At 43.5% G+C, this 12,640-nt stretch overlaps 1 protein-coding gene across 1 annotated transcript; it reads left to right on the top strand.

The window, feature by feature from the left end:
* Nucleotides 1-2,403: 2,403 nt before the first annotated feature.
* Nucleotides 2,404-12,324, top strand: LOC135082437 (splicing factor, suppressor of white-apricot homolog). The gene is made up of 10 exons (XM_063977231.1): nucleotides 2,404-2,563; nucleotides 3,382-3,537; nucleotides 5,821-6,078; nucleotides 6,843-7,457; nucleotides 8,295-8,428; nucleotides 9,087-9,177; nucleotides 9,321-9,375; nucleotides 9,553-9,588; nucleotides 9,921-10,285; nucleotides 12,212-12,324. Exons 1-9 carry the CDS (start codon nucleotides 2,404-2,406, stop codon nucleotides 10,276-10,278), a joined length of 1,863 nt encoding a protein of 620 aa, XP_063833301.1. The 3' UTR covers nucleotides 10,279-10,285; nucleotides 12,212-12,324.
* Nucleotides 12,325-12,640: the final 316 nt, after the last annotated feature.

Genomic DNA, 12,640 nt, shown 5'->3' on the forward strand with positions numbered 1-12,640 from the left:
CATTGATAGGATTGCACGAATAGTGACGTTCCTGCGGTCGCCTCATCATAGACATTGTGAATCGATTGTGAAAATAAACAAATCGGCCAAATTGTGTTAAATTTTCATGGTGCTCAATAGCAAAAAGGTTCAGCTACTTACATTAATTTTCTTTTATTATATTGTGCGTTTCCTGTAATGTAATCTAAGCTCCCCTCCCTTAGACTAAAATTAGCCCTCCTAGACAAGTGACAAAACGTAGCAGTTGAAACATTCGAAATCACTTCGCTCTGCCGTTTTTTGGTGTTGGTGTTAGTTACTTCACTCTGTGATGCGATTTTAAAATTACAACTGGCGATTCCGAATTCACAACTGAGGGGACTGAGGCTAATCGTGTTACTTGTGCTACAAGTGCGTATGGGCTGCATATTGATGCTTAAGCCATTAATTATTTTTCTTCCCGATTAAAATCTAATGTAATCGATAATCGCCTTGAGAATCGTTAACTGGTATTTTCTAATTCGATAAAAAAATTACCCATCTCTAGTTTAAAACTGTCATCCAACAGCGCACGAAATATTATGAGTTATAGATAATGATACCATTACAGAGGCGACACTTCGTTTACGTTTAGTTTCTGCCTATTGAATTGGATACTGTAAGGAAACATCGTCATCATCATTTTAGCTACTAGACGTCCACTGCTGAACAAAGGCCTCCTCTAATGATTTCCACATCGCCCAGTTGATAGTGGCCTGCACCCAGCGTCTTCCTGCTATCTTCAGTCAGTCCATCTTGAGATTTTAGAAAAATTCCCACTCGTAACGGTAGGAACAAAGCTAGGGATGACCCACGCCTTCATTCCAGAACCAATAAAATAACTGAAAGTCAGAAACTTTCAGTTATTTTATTGTCTCTATTGTTAACTAACTCAGTGGTTGAGTACACGTATAATAGCTGTGAGGTAGAAGTAACGGGACTATTCCCACCTCTCCTTTTCACCGCTGCATCTCCTGTGTAGCTAGCACCTAGACTAGTTGATTTAAAGCCAAGGTATATCAGTTTTTAGGTAATGACTTAGTGCATCTAAAAATGTAAAACTTTCTAGTTTTTTGTAACATTGAAAAATCTAAAAAGAAGCATCATTTTTTTTACGTTCAAGTGTTTCTAAGAAATTTAAATGGAAGCTTTTGATGACAACGTATTGCTTACTTTTACAGCTGTCGAACGAATCACTTTTATACTCATAGGTCCTGTACATCGGTAGATTTGGTAAATAAATGAATCCATCCGGACTCAGAAACTAAAAAAATTAAAATAGCTGTAATTTTTTAATACTAGATTTGTCGATTAAATTGATCATATTATTGCGCCCTAACGGGTCGGACACTGGTGACCAGACACACTGTACAATTATTATAATTTTAGCCTATCTCGTGAGCTAGGTGTCAATAATTAGGGTGATTTACTAACTAACCAGTCGCATACGAACAACAGCAGTGAGATTCAAACAATCTCACTGATCCATGATGCCGCACGACTATTGTGTGAGCCCACCCGTAACCCAAGCTTATTTAGCTTAACACTAGGGGCTGGACGGGACTATTAGTAATTTGTGCAATACAAAGTGCTTATAATCTAAAAAAAAATCTTTTTATTGCTGTATTTAACCTTCCTTTCATATACTAATTTATGCGTCAGTGTCAAGTCTGCGATTTTTATTCTTTGAAATTTTTGTAAAATGGCTGCCGCCGCGGTGACGCCTTGTAATTAACAAATTAAAATTAAATTAGTGTTTTAAGTGCATAAATGTACAACTTAATGGTAAAAAGTCATTCCTTGATTTTTACTTAATATGTATCTGGGGTTATTTGAACAGTATTTTCGTCTATAGGATGGCATATTTCAAAAAACAAAACTGCACTCAAGCGTGTTGTCACAGCAACCGCTGAGCACATACTAATTGAATTTCGGTCCATGGACCTGTTTGCGTGCCAGAAACAGTCTAGTTGACATGTCTTCTCTAGTACGTAGTACATTATAACTCAATGGCGGGCACCCGTCATGTGCAACGCCTCGCAGCCGCCGCCGCCTATAATTAGTGAGTCATCATCATCATTTCAGCCACAGGACGTCCACTGATGAACATAGGCCTCCTTCGCAAATTATGCGCAACACCTGTAGTATTAAGTATACGGGATGAAACCTCCCTAGATGAGGCTTCCACGCCGGAATTAGCACCGGGCGAAGTGGCCCCGCCGGGAATCCACTGCTGAACATAGGCCTCCGTCATAGGTCTAGCTTAACTGAGACAGTGTCTAAGCTATGGGAGTGGCACAGGAGGGGTGTCATATGACGTGACAAATCTGAAGTCTCGCTTGCGTTTGTTGTCACAAAAATACTCTTAGGCCTGTAGTATTAAGTATGCGGGGCGAAGCCTTCCTAGACGAGGCTTCCACGCCGGAATTAGCACCGGGCGAAGTGGCCCCGCCGGGCACCGAACCTCTGCCGCCGAAAGCGAGCGCTGAGATCGCGCGGGCACCCGTCATGTATAACGCCTCGCAGCCGCCGCCGCCTATAATTAGTAAGTCATCATCATCATTTCAGCCACAGGACGTCCACTGCTGAACACAGGCCTCCCCTAATGATTTCCATGTTGACCGGTTGGTAGCGACCTGTATCCAGCGCTTTCCTGCTACCTTTATGAGGACTTTACGGATTAGTGTCTCCTTAGATTAGACAAACCGAATGACCTCCGTCAAAACTTGCGCGGACCACAGGTCAGCTCCGAGCCGCGTCGCTGAAGCCGTTGTCAAATTCCGCTCTGCCTTGGTGGAAACCGAGCCTTGCAAGCTATACAATGCTCTCGCCTAATTTTTAGAAACGCAATTTTAAAAACCTTGTATGCCCAGCAAATGCTTGTGTCTACACATGGGCATTGCCCGCGGATGGCGTGACCGGAGCGGGCAGTGAGCGTTCGACGAATGAACGAGCAATGTTCGGTTCGAGAGCGAACATCCGCGAAGACGGCCCTGTCGCACTCTCTTCAACGACTTCGTACTAATCTTGTCATTGTAAATTTATATCGAATAGATCACTAATTTTATACAGTCTACTTGGTATTTCATTGATCAACTTCCACTACACACACAAACGAAGTAACAGCTTGTATAATAATGCTGTAATCAAGTTAATTCATATGAAATAATTTCATCCAAAAATGTATTTTCTTTTTTTTTGTTTCTGATTACTCAATTTCTAAAAACGAATACTTACCTATGTAAGAATTATTTGTTAAAACTTTGGCAAATGTGGAGTTTAATTGGTGTTATAGAATGCTATGCGTGTTATAGAATGCTGTTTGTTTTCCTAACAATAAAAATAAATATTGTTTCCTCACAGGTATGCCGATCCCGCCGCCGCCGTTGTTCACGCAGTTCCCGCCGCGCTTCCCGCCGCCCCCGCGCCCGCCGCGCCCGCCCCCGCCCGCGCCTGCCCGCTCCGCCGGCCTTAGTCTGGTGGATCATTATAACACAGACTCTGATAGCGCTGCCTCAGGTAAATCAACAGCCACTAAGTCCGGTCGCCGAGCACATAGAATTTCGTCCAATGACCCCAAGCTGCCTATCCTTATCGCTCGCGCGTAACTATATTGCTGTCGCGTTCGCACACTCACTGCGGCCGCCCGTCGCACAGTCGCGATAGCACTATAATTACGTGCGAGCGATAAGGATGGGTAGCTGGGGGTCATTGGACGAAATGCTATCTGCTCGGCGACCGGATTTTTAGCAAAGTAACAGCGGTGTCGCCTTTCCAGCAGTTTTCGCCCCTAAACAATCCGCAGGCCTCATGCCCGTTTTCACCATCAATCTCTAATTTTTAAGTGACCCTATGGTAACACATAACAGGCATTTTGTTTTCATAGAGGTCACTTAAAAATTGGGGATTGATGGTGAAAACTGGCATCAGTCTCGTAGACCACTGTAAACAGACACCGATAGCGCTGCATCAGGATGAGTCCTGATGCAGCCTTACCTGAGGGTAAGCCAGCAATAAACACTAGCGCCGCCGCTGTTCGCGCAGTTCCCGCCGCGCTTCCCGCCGCCCCCGCGCCCGCCGCGCCCGCCCCCGCCCGCGCCCGCGCGCTCCGCCGGCCTCAGTCTCGTCGACCACTACAATACAGGCTCCGATAGTGCTGCCTCAGGTAAAAAACATCCACTAAAGTCCGGTCGCCGAGCACATAGAATTTCGTCCAATGACCCCAAGCTGCCCATCCTTATAGCTGTCGCGTTCGCACACTCACTGCGGCCAACCGTCACACATTCGCGACAGCATATAATTACGCGCGAGCGATAAGGATGGGTAGCTTGGGGTCATTGGACGAAATGCTATCTGCTCGGCGACCGGATTTTTAGCAAAGTAACAGCGGCGTCGCCTTTCCAGCAGTTCTCGCCTCTAAGCGATCCGCAGGGTTCGGCTTCTTAGACCACTATAAACAGACTAATAGCGCTGCATCAGGACTCAGGTAAGCCAGCAATGAACACTAGCATCGCCGCTCTTCCAGAAGTATCCCCCATGCCGCGCCCTCCCCCGCCCACTACAATACAGACTGACAGCGCTGTCTCAGGTAAGAAGCAGATAGCACCAGTACCATCGCTGCCGTACCAGTAGTTTCCGCTCCCGCGGGCTCGGCCGGTCTAAGTATCAGAGATTACCACAACACAGACTCCGATAGCGTTGCATCAGGTAAGCTAGCGATAAACACTAGCGCCGCCGCTGTTCACGTAGTTCCCGCCGCGCTTCCCGCCGCCCCCGCGCCCGCCGCGCCCGCCCCCGCCCGCGCCCGCGCGCTCCGCCGGCCTCAGTCTCGTCGACCACTACAATACTGACTCCGATAGCGCCGGCTCAGGTATCATCATCATCAGATCATTTGTGTTCTCCCCTACAGAAAGACAACCGTCTTTTATTTACCAGACGCAAATGAGGAAGTATGACAGAACAGCAGGGCAGGTAGGCTTTGGCCTACACTCCCTATGATGGCATATTTCCAAAGTCGCCCCTTTAAAACAATATATTCTATTTTACCAAAACCACACAGCTATGACTACGTGGTGTCCTACCATTAACAACAATCACCAAATATAATTTGAATGTCTAGTAAATTGATAAACTTTCAAGATTTTATATGACAAAAGAATCTAACTTTATCACAATAAGTAGTTAATAATAATTAACTTTAAAAAAAAAAACCGACTTTAAATGCGTGAGCACAAAAAAAAACTAAAAATTAAAAATATTGCGTATAAAAAAGTTCATCCCCAATTTTCCACCCTTAGGGGTGAAATATTTTCTTCAAATTCGCATGAAACCATCCTTTTGATAATACCTATTCAACAAAAAAATAATCGTTCAAATTGATTTATAATCGGCGGAGATATTGCGTATAAAAAAGTTCATCCCCAATTTTCCACCCTTGGGGGTTGTTTTTTCTATTATTAAATTTAAATGGGACCACCTTTGAGGTATTACCTATACGCCGAAAAACGATTTGTTCAAATCGGTTCATAATTGGCGGAGTTATCGCGTAACAAACATAGAAAAAAAAAACATACGGGTCGAATTGAGAACCTCCTCCTTTTTTTGAAGTCGGTTGAAAATATCGATTTTCAGGGCTAGAATGAAGTGCTTCTTATGAAATGTTTTTCTACCCTATACAGCATTCAAACATTCTGCGTATGTTTCCTTCAGCGCTCAAAATTCGTGTCAGAAACTATAACAAAATACACGTAAAAAATAATATGTTTTTTCAATTACTTACAATGTTCTACTATTTCCCCACAGATTCCGATGACAGCTCATCATCCGACAAAACTCCCATCCCCACCCCGCCCGAGGACGTTCAACTCGTCATAGACAAGATGGCTGCCTATGTGGCTCGCAACGGTGACGAGTTCGCGGAGATCGTGCGCTCGAAAAACGACCCTCGGTTCACGTTCTTAGAGCCCAGTAATGTGTACCACGCATATTACAAGAGACTGATGCAGCAGAAGCGAGGCGATGTCAATGGGAAAGGAAAGGATGCGAAGAAAAAGAGCTCGGGTGAGTTTTATTTAAAAAAAATTGAGACTATAGTCTGGTCTGTGAGCACGTAGAATTTTGTCCAATGACCCCAAGCTACCCATCCTTATCGCTCGCGCGTAATTATATTGCTGTCGCGACTGTGCGACGGGCGGCCGCAGTGAGTGTGCGAGCGCGACAGCAACATAATTACGCGCGAGCAATAAGGGTGGGTAGCTTGGGGTCATTGGACAAAATTCTACGTGCTCGCAGACCGGGCTTTAGTAGTATTTTAAAGTCTTTAAACCTTCATTAGCACGTCGTGCGTACTTTTAAGCTAATCTGTACTAAGCTGTTGAGTTATCCTTGAAATCTAAAGCTGAGTTGCACCACCATTATTTTAACCGCGACTTAACCGGTGTTTTTTGTACGGAGTTTGACAGATTTTTGACTTTTGTTAATGTTAAAGTAAGATGGTGCAACTCAGCCTAAGTCTCTTAACACTCAAAAAATCAAAATCAAAATTATCTTTATTTGTTTAGACTAATTAAATTAGTACTTGCAAATCGTCAAATGCTCTTAAGGAGCCTATACATGTCTCATTCTTTTTTTGCCCTACCAGCGCTTCGAGACAAACATTTGGCAAGTGCTGTGAAGAAGCGCCGCAACAAACTCTACTGAGTTACTATACTTAGTAACGAGCGTATAAATGTAACCACGGTTTTTTTTCGGACAATCATGTTCATGTTTAGGCTCTAATATTGTTAGACCATGCTATAAATAAAGTAACTTTTCTTTCTTTGCAGCCCCTGTATCTTTCTCAATAAAAAAGCTAAAAGAACCAGATCCAATCCTTCCCAAACCAGCGCTTCCCTACGAATCGAGTTCAGAAGACGAGTCGGAAAAAACAGAAAAGGCGGAAGAGCCCAAAGAGTCTCCCAAATCAACCGCCCCTCAAATATTCCCGGCCGCTCACATACCCCCTATAGTTGTCTACAAGATTGAAAACCAGACCAACGATATGCCCAAACCCATAGCACCAGTCAAACCTATCCCCCAAGTAATACCTACCGTCTTACCGGAGATAAAAGAAGTGAAAGAAATAGAAAAGAAAGAAGAAAAACCGATCCAAGAAGAAATCAAAATAAAATCTCCAACGCCTGAGAAGAAAGTAAAAGAAAGCCCTAGGAAAGAGAAAAGAAAACATAGGGATAGGAAAAAAGAATACAAATCTAAATCGGAGAGCAAAGAGTCTAAGAGAGTGGAGCGGAGTGTAGATAGAGAGAAGAAGAAAGAGAGAGACGGGGAGAAAGAGAAAAAGAAACGAAGGTATAGCAGAGAGGAGTTGGACAGTGAGATTATATCGCTTGTCGACACTACGGACGATCTGATTGATTTGACTGGCGACCAGGATTCTAAAGGTAAATAAATATGATGTATTTGGGTAGAAAGATAGAGGTTTTTATGTTGTTTTGTTGATTGATGTTAAGACATCAGAGTATGGTATGATCCATGCGTCCATATTTTCTGTGTGATTAGGGTTCCGAAATAGCCGAATTGCTCGGCAAAGACATATATATTTATCAATGATTGTACAGTCAACAGACTATTTTTTTTTTTTGCAAAATCGCACCTACTAAACTATACTACAACCAAATAAGATGCCACATTGCATATCTTGATGTGTCGTCGTCAGTATGCTTACTTTTCATTGAACGTCTTCGCTAGCGGGTGTGTCAAGAAAATCTATGAAGATTTTAGTTCTTTAAAGCAGTGTTTTTCAACCTTTTTCACGACGCGACCCCCCTGACATGAAAAAAAAACCCCCCAAGGGGTCGCGACCCATAGGTTGAAAAACACTGCTTTAAAGTATCGTCATTTTTTACGCAGTCACTATTTATTTTATTTATTTATTTATTTATAATCTGCTTGAAGGCTTACAGAAAGTCCAACGCGCCAACAAGTTATACAATACAGATAATTTATAATAGCAATTTCAATATGTAAAATTGTCAAATAATTAAAACGATAAATTAAATAATAGTCAAATAACATTAAAATTAAATACATAAAATAATTAAGTCCAAAATAGAATGTCATACCTAAGACTACTAATAAGAATAAGAGATAAATACATTTATGTCCAGAGATCAATGTCAAAGTTATTCAAAGTTATTACTTACACAAAAATCTATGAATTGACACTAGCGATGACGTTAGGTGTATACCCTCACTAAGCACACTATATTTAATTACAGGTGAATCTGATGCGCGCTCCAGCGACCGCGCCAAGCAGCAGGCGCGCCGGCGCCGCGCCGCCGAGTTCCTGAAGAAAGTCGGCGTGGACCCCGCCGCCGCCGCGTTGCCTACATCTTCCTTAGCCAGCGCCATGGTCAGTGTTTATTCTTTGTCTTTGTGTGCCTTTTTAATACGGATAAAGACTCATTTACTCACTATAACGGAATTTGGCAACTAAACACTTTTATAAAGGTAAAAAAGTATTTACCCCCCGTCTGCCCGCCCTGATGATGTCAGTCATGAGCAGTGTGCCCATCCTATCTTGTGGGAGTGTGATCTTTGGAAACATTAGCGTGATATAATGCTTAATTTAATCCTACTAATATTATAAATGCGAAAGTTTGGATGTCTGGATGTTTGTTACTCTTTCACGTAAAATCTCCTGAACGGATTTTGTTGAAACTTTACAGTATTATTGTTTATAACCCAGATTAACATATAGGCTATAACTTATGACGACATGTGACAAATAAATTTCAATAAATAAATAAGACGTGTCTAAAAAGCGCCATCTATCATCATTGGTCTACAGCGCTGGACAAACTACTGTTTTGACGTTCGTACATATTCATTCGGGGGAAGCCGTGAAACGCCATACCTATCAACATAATATCTAACGGGGGTAAAACGAGGTCCATGCGAACGAAGTCGCGGGCGGCCGCTAGTATAACATACATCTGTTTCCGCAATTTATTACACCAATCTTGTGAACCCTTTTTAAAAAATACAATGTATTCCTGTTTCATTTCCAGGTGGACACATTGGAATCGTTGCGAAAGAAGAAAGCCGAAGAGGAGGAGAAACGGAGAAAACGCGAGAAGAGACGTCATCGAGACCGATACGGTAAGGACCTTAGACAAACATTACTGAGATACGAGAAGTAACCTTAATTTCGTGCCATAGAGTTCATATTTAAATACGAAAATGTGACGTTCTTTCGAGCGTAATTTCTGAAGTGATAATAACTCGATTTTTTCTTTTTCTAGATTATGAAAATGGGTCTGAAAGGTCACACAGAAAGAGCAAACGCAGAAAGAACAAGTAAGTAGGATCTAGAAACCTAGTATTAAAACAAGTAACAAATTAAATACATAGTCAAGAAATCAGAAACATTTACTATCATTTTTTTTAAATTCATATCGCTATATTTACTGAATTCGTTACGTACACAAACTGCCTTTTTTAAACATTTAATAAACACGATTTATGTTTTTACAGGTCATCAGAAGAAAATGACGAGTCGGATTATGACGGGTAAATATAATTTAATATCGATAATTTCCAAATCATTACCGGACCTTACAAGCTAGCAAGTAGATAAGTGATACGCAAATAAACGCATGTCTCTTCTAATTCCAACATACAACCCGATAAAGTTATCTGCACACGACTCTCTCGCACTCTCCCGCACACCTCCCCGCGTTCATCCTGTCCGTATCATAGCGTCGATGTGACGTCACAGCAGCCAGTTGCGCAGTTAACTCGACCAGGTTGTAGTTTGAACGCGATATATGGGTTTGAACCTACAACACCACAGCTAGCATTGTTGTCCGCCTTGCTAACCACAATTTTAACTCTATTTCCAGCACCAAAAAGAAGAAACGAAAGAAGGAAAGACGACACGCCTCCAAAAGCAAAAAGCGGAGGCGCCGAGACGAACCAATGGAGGAGGAAGAAGGAGAAATTGACCACCCCATCAATATTGACCTCACGAGCACTCTGAAGGAACTCAGGAACGCTTCCCCCACCAAAGAACTGGTACAGGATATTGACGACAACACGCAGCAAAGCTTTGTAAGGCAGGACGACTCCTCGGAGGATGAGAATGGAGAAGTGAGAAGGGACAGGAGAAGAAAGAAAGAAGATAGGGAGTATAGTGAGGGAGAGTGGTCTAGCGATACGGAGCAGGACTCCGGGTCGTCTTATAGCGGGAAAGAAGAATGATAATCAGGTAAGAGAAATAAGAATTACAATAACTTTATTCAGCATTTATAGTTCTTGCAACTCATGAAGGCTAGTGAGCTTTACTTATGTGTATATAGATGACCCACGCTGAACTGTCCCACCAAACTCAATGACAGGGGGGCGCTACCATCGTTCAACTATATGGTTTCCAACATGGCAAAAATCGGAATCAGCGATCCGGTATTGACGGTGGCGCCCCACTGTCAATGTCATGGATAGGACAAATCCCACCACCACCCATGGCCATACCAACCTCGCGGTTATTGTGGCCGAATCTTGAGAGATGCGCGCGGAATTGCGGCTGCCTACGGCAGATTGCACTCCACCGCGCGCAATTCTTGACTCTCTACAAGTTCTTTAATCTTTGTCCATTTGTCCCTTGCCACTCTCCCCCTTCTGGGGCATGGACTCTACTAGCACGTTGGCACCATCCGGTGCCTGGCCGCTAGGCGTCTGTCCGTTCCGCCTCCTATGCCACGCGTGCGCGAAACCTCGCAGCCGCGCGAAGTTCGCCTCCGAGCTGACAAGATCGGGGTACCACGCAGGACCGTAACCCTCCGAGAGCGCTATCCCACTCAGCATCTCCCACCGCAGGTCTTCATACAGGGGACAGTACCACAGAACGTGGTGCCTGTCCTCCTCACTCTCGCCGCACTCACACATACTCCCCTCTCGCAGCTTCATGTCGCTCAGCCTTTTATTGAAGCACCCGTGTCCAGTGAGTATCTGCGAGGTCACATAGTCCGGTTGGACCCAGCGCATGCTGAGCCTACTAGCCACCTCCGGGAAGAACTGATAGAGCTCACGACCTTTGGTCTCCTGCTCCCAACGCTGCTGCCAAAATACGATCACCGAGTCCCGTATATCGCGTTTTCGACTGCTCATCTCGTCCAGGGTCGCGAGCTGGCGCGTCCTCAGTACAGCCGTCCGTCCAGCATACTCCACCTCGAGGTCGGCGGGCAACACTCCGGCCAAGACCGGGAGCGCGGCCGTGCTGACAGACCGGTAGGCCTTCGTCAGCAGCACGAGTGCCGGCCTCTGCCCCCTCAGGACAATCCCGCCTACCGACTGGACTTTGACCCGCTCAAACCAACACGCCGCAGCATACACAAGCGTGGCAACGAACGTTCCCTGGTAGAGAATGCGCAGACCGGGGTATCGAATGCCCCAGGAGGACGCAGACACACGCGAAACCTTCCCGAAGCATTTGGCTGCGCGCTCTACAATGTCCTGTGCATGCTGCGTGAACAAAAGACCCGAATCGATCACCACGCCGAGCACTGTTCCTGAGCTCACCTGTCGGATCGAGGCGCCATCAAGTTTGATGATTGGGGGCCTCTGGAATTTCCCCCTGATTGTCATCATGGACGACTTGGCAGGAGAGAATCCCAGTCGGTTCCGGGCTCCCCAATCAGACGCGATGTTAAGGGCCTCTGTGGCCTTCGACTCGATGCTCATGGATAGGACAGTTCAGTATTTTGGAACTATACGTGTACATGCACATAATGATAGCGTAATGTCTATCAAAACTTTTGAAACACGAACAGTAGCAAGCCACCACACATGTAAAGTTCATTCGCTCTCATGAAAAGCGTAGAAAGTGTAGACCAAAATAATACACTATTTACTTCTAGTACATTATAAGAGGATCGTGCTCCTGCAGTGGAAACTAAATGACTTGATAATGATGATATCCTGGCATAAGTTTAAAAAATACCTTTATTTTTCCTTTTTAAAACATTTTTAAATGATTGCCAACATTTTTTTGGTTAACGTAAACTCTTTGAAGAGTTTTTTCTGCTAATACGCCCACTGTGTATTAGAAAAACTTAACGCTATAACGATAAATCACATAATCCTTCGAATCGGTAAGCTATGTAAAAAGTTTATATCGTCATTTCTTTTGTTTTAGGTACACAACGACAAATATTCCCCCGACACAAAAGACTTAGTTAAGTAGATTATGATTTCTTAACGAATTATGAATGTATGTATTTATAAATATAGATTTCGTATTGTTCCAAATTACATTTTATTTAAATCCTTCGCCATTTTACACAGCGACATCTAGTTTTAATGCTCCAAGAAATAACGCGAAGTTTGTGCCTACTATAGGTAACGAGTGACGTCACGTTAACGTTTTCTAAATTGTATTTTTTCTGACTGATTACTGATCAACAATACACTTAAAACGTTAAACTGTTAAACGTTATCAAATACAAGAGAATATTTCTTTAAAGCGCAGTAGTTAAACAGTCAGATCTATTGTCCTTTTTAGAGTACACACTGCACACAATAATTGCTCTGTGTCTCATTATAACATTACCGTTTTACCAGTAAT

This window comes from Ostrinia nubilalis, chromosome 21 (assembly GCF_963855985.1).
Source record: "Ostrinia nubilalis chromosome 21, ilOstNubi1.1, whole genome shotgun sequence".
Lineage (NCBI taxonomy): Eukaryota > Metazoa > Arthropoda > Insecta > Lepidoptera > Crambidae > Ostrinia > Ostrinia nubilalis.